Consider the following 6,000-nt stretch of genomic DNA (forward strand, 5'->3'; position numbering starts at 1 on the left):
ATGGTGTTTGAACGCGTTTATCACCTCCTGTTTTCCTAAGCGGAGTTAATGGCTGGTTTCTTGGCTTGGGTTGTGTGGCCAGCGGGTCTTGCTTTCCTAAAACCATATGTGGTTCAAAAGAGTCTGTTAAAAGGGAAAAAAAGCCCAGAACAATCCGTGTTGCCACCTACAATAAACTTTAAAGCCATATCACGAGGAAGCACATTCAACTCCTGCCAAACAATCGGAGTTTTGGCCCAGGAGCCCCAGCGCACTTCCTCTGCTCAGGGCTTTTCTCCTTGTTAGCACTCCTGTGAACTTCCCTTTCGCTACTTTAACAGTAAGAGAAGGGGGGAAAAAACGTCTACAGTCGAGTCATCTGTACAGCAGATTATTGATGCTACACAAATGATCCCAACGACATAAAACAAGCAAACAGAAAAAAACAGGAATAAAACAAAAATATATATTATTATAATAAAATAAAAAAATAATAATTATTATTATTATAATGATCTGTCTGTGTGAAACTTACACGTTACAGTCCCGACCTCACTCCAAGCCATTTCCACATGTCTGGGCCATTAAAGGAGTTCCTGGGAGGCCGGGGTTTCACACATGGAGCAGATGAAATTTTTCTACCTTGATGGTGTCCAAGCGCTAGTGAAACACTGGGATAAGTGCATTAGTGTATCAGGGGATTATATCGAGAAATAAAGTCTGCTTTGACTCGAACGCCACTCGTGAGTGTGAGTGAGACACCACCTTGTCGTTAGTTTGTGCTTTATTCCCAATAACGTCACTGCTTCTCTTCTCCAACAGCTCGGTGGAGCGTTCTTACTCGGAGTGGGAATCTGGGTGCTGGTGGATCCCACAGGTTTCAGGGAGATCGTAGCAGCCAATCCTCTGCTCTTCACCGGAGTCTATGTGATCCTGGCCATGGGCTCCATGCTCTTCCTGCTCGGCTTCCTGGGCTGCTGTGGAGCCATACGGGAGAACAAGTGTCTCCTGCTGTTCGTGAGTCTGTTTCCTGTCTAGTGACGGTTAGGTTCGATCATAAGATCATCTCCATGATCAGGACTACTATTGCTGAGAGATATGACAGGACTATTACTGACGTCCATAATGGAGAAGGAGTAGCGGGATTCTTGTGTTTGAGGAAGATGGAAGCGCCTACCTAAATAATTGTAAACTGATTCTGAATCGAAAGCTTTTTGATTAAATTTAGTAAATCTGCAGGTTGATTAAAATGAATTGATTAAATCGAAATAGCTTTGTAAAAGAAATAAATCACTTTTAAACGTGTTGTTATGAGAAAATATCCACCATCGGGGCAGAAACAGTGACTCAGCTTCCTTACTTCACAGGGTTGTTGATTATTTTACTGTAACACCACCACAGTAGTGGTTTATTCCCTATACTGTACATAACATGCATGTAAGAGAAAATGACTCATACTGTATACATTAGGATACATATGAATAAATGGTGAATTCGGAATCGGTTGGAATTGATTTAGGTGGTTTTTGAGAAAATATAAATTACCAAAAATAGCAAAAGTCACTTTTGATTTAGTAATAATAAGTAAAGATGACAATAATTATGGACGGAAATCACCATGGACCTCCCGATACGATATCACGATGTATTGATACATTGAATAAGTGTATTCCAGAAAAGAAAGCACCACATTATTATATATATATATATATATATATATCGTATCTGACTGCATAAAAAGAAGCAGATACGACGTTCCAAGTCCTCAGAAGAACCCTGTGTGGTTCTGCAGGTTGCTCAGTCTTAGTGGCCAAATTTTCTTATGAAATGCACAAATTGTTTGTCAAAATGTTGTCACACCAAATACAGACTTCATTTCATTCATTACTGTTTAACGTGCTTTATATATATTTTGGAAGGCATCTTTACGCCCTAGCATTTATTTGCTTGTGCTTAAGAATTTCACACAGTACCGTATATTAAAAAAGTCAGGCGATGATTAAATTACAACACAAAAGAATCCATAACTGTATCTTCCCAAACTGTATTTTTTATAATAATTAGATTACTTAATCTCTCGTCTTTCCTGCCTGTGTTTTATTTTCTTGCAGTTCTTCCTGCTCATCCTCATCATCTTCCTGGCAGAGCTCGCTGCGGCCATCTTGGCCTTCATATTCCGCGAGCATGTGAGTATCCGTATCTCTCCCGTTCATCAGCAGATTATTTCATTTGCGCCGTAATTTCCTTCCATGGTCGCTAATTGTTTTCCTGCATCAACAGCTCACCAGAGATTATTTCACCAAGGAGCTGAAAGCACATTATCAAGGCAGCAACAACACGGACGTCTTTACCGCCACCTGGAACACCATCATGAATACGGTAAGCAGAAATTGTCCTGCTATCCGTACGTTTGTGTTTGTGTTTGTGTTGTGTGGGATCGCGTCGCGGTGGTGTTAACGCTGGTGTGTTTGCGTCTGATGGTGCAGTTTGAATGCTGCGGCGTGAACAGCGCCGACGATTTCGATCAGCAGAGCCTCTTCAGGCACCTGAACCCCGGGAGAGCCGTCCCCGAGGTGTGCTGCCTGAACAACGAGCAGATGATGATGAACGCGGACGAGTGTCTCAGGGGCAACATGCCCTTCCGCATCAAGGTTAGCGTCCTGGCGTTTGTTAAAAAGTGATGGAATGGTTTCTAGGTCTGAAAACAACCTTTACCCTCAAGTAAAATATAAATATGCATGAGTATGCAAATTAATTCTGAGCATATCCTCCTGCCCCTCTTGCTAGTGTATCCTCGCTAACAGAGCTACTGTAGCATAGTTTGATCATTCGTCAAATCTGTTGAAATATATCGGCGGTATAGCAATCATTTTGCTCATTCCTTATATTTGCGGCGTTGGTACGCCATCTTAGTGCCGCGTTAACATTAAAATAATATCATAATTTGCGTATTAGACATGATTGCTGCATTAGATTTTACTTAGCGAACTTACAAACTGTAGCTGTAGTAAATAACTTTAGCAAAAAAAAAAACACAGTGCTGTTACTTTTGTAAAAACACAGTGCTGTTGAATTCTGCATTCTGATTGGTCAGACGGTTGCAAATCTAAACCGTTTTTTTTTTTAAGTAGGCGTGTCATTCTTTGTTGCAATGTTGTTGGGGTATAAAAGGAATAAACCGCTTTAAGACGGGCTGTTATAGGAAAATAATGAGTGTCACTATGGTAACAGTTACTCCGCTTCCTCACAACATGCAATCGTTCGTTATTTTCTTATAAAGGCATGGCACGGTGGATATGGTGTCCTTGTGTTATTAGATTAGTGAATGAGGTCATCGTGAGAAGTCCTGCCAAAGATCCCGTGTGATACTGAAACACATCCTCTTTGTTTAAACAGGGCTGTTACTCTGCCGTGGTGGATTACTTCGAGGCGTACATCTACATGGCCGGAGCGCTCGCTATCGTCGTCCTGACCATAGAAGTAAGATCATCGCTCTGATTTCATTCCTGAATGATGTTTTACATTGTGCAGCTGCTGCCGCTACTATAAACACACACTGGTCAGGCGGTTTATTGCGTCTCACTGCCACCTGGTGGACAAAATTGGCACATGTTCTGACTTTTCAACTTGTTCTGAAGTTTAAAATAATTCATTAATTTCTCTCTCTCTCTTTCCCTCTGTACATTAAGTTGCATTTTATAACATTTTGCAACAGAGGAACAACTGTGAGTTGCCTTTAGACAGGCAATGAGTGAAAATACCGTAACAAGTCAAATGCTAGAGAGAAATCTTGATAAATAAGATAAAGGAATTCTTGACAAGTCTCGTCTATTCATAGCAAATCATGAGGTGTCGTAGGTGCTCCGTGATGAACAGGTCATGCTTTTTTCATCCCCGCCCCTGACGCAGCCTGATAAGCAAGCCAGTCCAACCCACCTGACCCACTTAAACATGTGCAAATCGAGCAAATGCATCCGCCCGCTGCTCTCCAAAATAAACATGAGGCCATTTATTAACACTAGACTGATAAAAGGGACAGACAGCGGGGGAGAACTTTACTCTCTCAGAAAAGGGAGGATCTAATAAATATAATACTTGAATAATAAAAAGAATATGCAGCTCTTCTTTACGACTAAGGTTTAAGACTTTTTGCACCGGCAGATTAAGCAAAAAGAAAACAAATGCTACGGATACCATTTAGGGGAAAAAGTATGAATAGAAACAGTTACGGGCCTGCCTGCTCACATCCCATAATATTTCCTTAAAAGATGACCTGACCCCATCCGACCCAATGGTAAGTTTGTGGGTCCCACAGGTGGCGTGTCGACCCGTGCATCACTACTCCAAAGGGAAATAGCCGATCTGTAGGAGATTAACACGTGACGTCACAGAGTCAAGCGCACAGAGGCATTATTATGATGAAAAATAAAGATTGCCAGGAGGTACAGTAGCAGAGATGCCTGTGGGGAATCAGTAGGTAGTAATCCTAGCTTGATTTATGAATGTAGCTGAAGTAATAACGTTTGTTATTGTGATTGTGTATATCTACTGTATTTAGTTCAGAGCCAATGTAAGTCACACATTCTAATATTTCACTGGATCGCCTTTTGCTTTGATCACAGCTGTGGCATCGTTTCAATAAGCCTATGCAATGTCACAGCATTTATTTTGGTCCAGAGTCGCGTTCATTTCTCTTTAAGATCTTGTAAATTGATGATTGGAGAGTCAACCCCTGTGTAAAGCCTTCTGGAGCACATCACAAAGACATCTCAAAGGGGTTAAGGTCTGGACTCTGTGGTGGCCAATCCATGTGTGAAAAAGGATTTCCACACACACTCACAGGATTGGGACTAAACAGCTGTGTGTTAGTGAGACTCAGTAGAAAAAAACAATTAAATTTACTAGCGTGCATAAAGACTGGACTTTGGAGCTGATGACCTGAATGTACTGAACGACCAGGTCATCAACATCTATGGAGTTTTTCTTCCCTGATGGCACCGTATTCCAGAACCAGAGTGTAAAACGGTGGTTCTGGGAGCAGGAGTAATTATTTTCACACAGTAACTGGACACCACAGTGTGTTTGCAATCAAAGCTGAAGGTGGCCAATAAAATCTTGGCGTGTGAAAGGTTTTTTTTTTTTTTTGGCTGGGCAGTGTATAAATACACACACACACACACACACACACACACACACACAACTACTACCATTTCAATTTAAAACAACAACAAAAACTTCTGCAACGCGGGTACATGTTAAAACCATGACTTAACCTTCCTAGAACCTGCTTTATAAATCCTGAGCATCTAAATTATTTTCTGTCTTTGCTAGAAAAGTGTGTTTAAGACAGGAAAAACAAAAGCAAAAGCATGTTTTAACTTTGTCTTTTTGTCGTCCTCAGCTCTTTGCGATGGTGTTTGCCATGTGTTTGTTCCGTGGGATCCAGTAATCCACCAGTGTTCTGAAGAAGGACCTTTCAAAAGACAAATGGCTTGAAAAGAAGACACTCTTGTATATAAACGTCGTCTGTCTGTTTTTCCGAGGTGCCCACAGTGACCAAATTGTACAGCTGGAACTTCCCTGGTTTTGTGATAACAAAGGAGAAAATAGCGCAGAAGATTTAACTCCAGTGGTGCCATCGAGTCGTGCTGCAGCTCTCTAACACGGATAGAGGAAAAACTTGCACTGACGCCTGAATGGATATTTATAGAAGACCGTTCGTGTTTGTACAGAATTAAATTCCCGTTTTTACCTTTTTCACCACTGCATCAAGTCACACTAAAACTCTTTTCACAATGTGTTTGTGTGTGAGCACGTTTCTGTGTGTGTGTGTGTGTGTGTGTGCGCGTGAGTGTGTGATCTACACAGTGATCCTACATCTTCTATATTGTAAAGTGTTGTGTATTGCAATTGTGTATATTTTATGTGATTTTAGTAATGTGTTGTATGCATTTGTACTTTATATTCATGATACCTGTTACATGTGACACTGATTGGTATTAAAACAGGGAAAATGAAAAA

General features: G+C 41.0%; 1 protein-coding gene across 2 annotated transcripts in view; it reads left to right on the plus strand.

The window, feature by feature from the left end:
* The window catches only part of tspan18a (tetraspanin 18a), a 40,470-nt gene extending 34,470 nt beyond the window's left edge, over nt 1–6,000 (plus strand). For both annotated transcript variants that reach the window (XM_053513850.1, XM_053513852.1), the window contains exons 4-9: nt 802–996; nt 2,091–2,165; nt 2,260–2,358; nt 2,466–2,630; nt 3,376–3,459; nt 5,381–6,000. In XM_053513850.1, the coding sequence (XP_053369825.1) occupies nt 802–996; nt 2,091–2,165; nt 2,260–2,358; nt 2,466–2,630; nt 3,376–3,459; nt 5,381–5,428 (666 nt within the window). In that variant the 3' untranslated portion in view covers nt 5,429–6,000. The remainder of the gene's footprint in view (nt 1–801; nt 997–2,090; nt 2,166–2,259; nt 2,359–2,465; nt 2,631–3,375; nt 3,460–5,380) is intronic.

This window comes from Clarias gariepinus, chromosome 15 (assembly GCF_024256425.1).
Source record: "Clarias gariepinus isolate MV-2021 ecotype Netherlands chromosome 15, CGAR_prim_01v2, whole genome shotgun sequence".
Taxonomy (NCBI): domain Eukaryota; kingdom Metazoa; phylum Chordata; class Actinopteri; order Siluriformes; family Clariidae; genus Clarias; species Clarias gariepinus.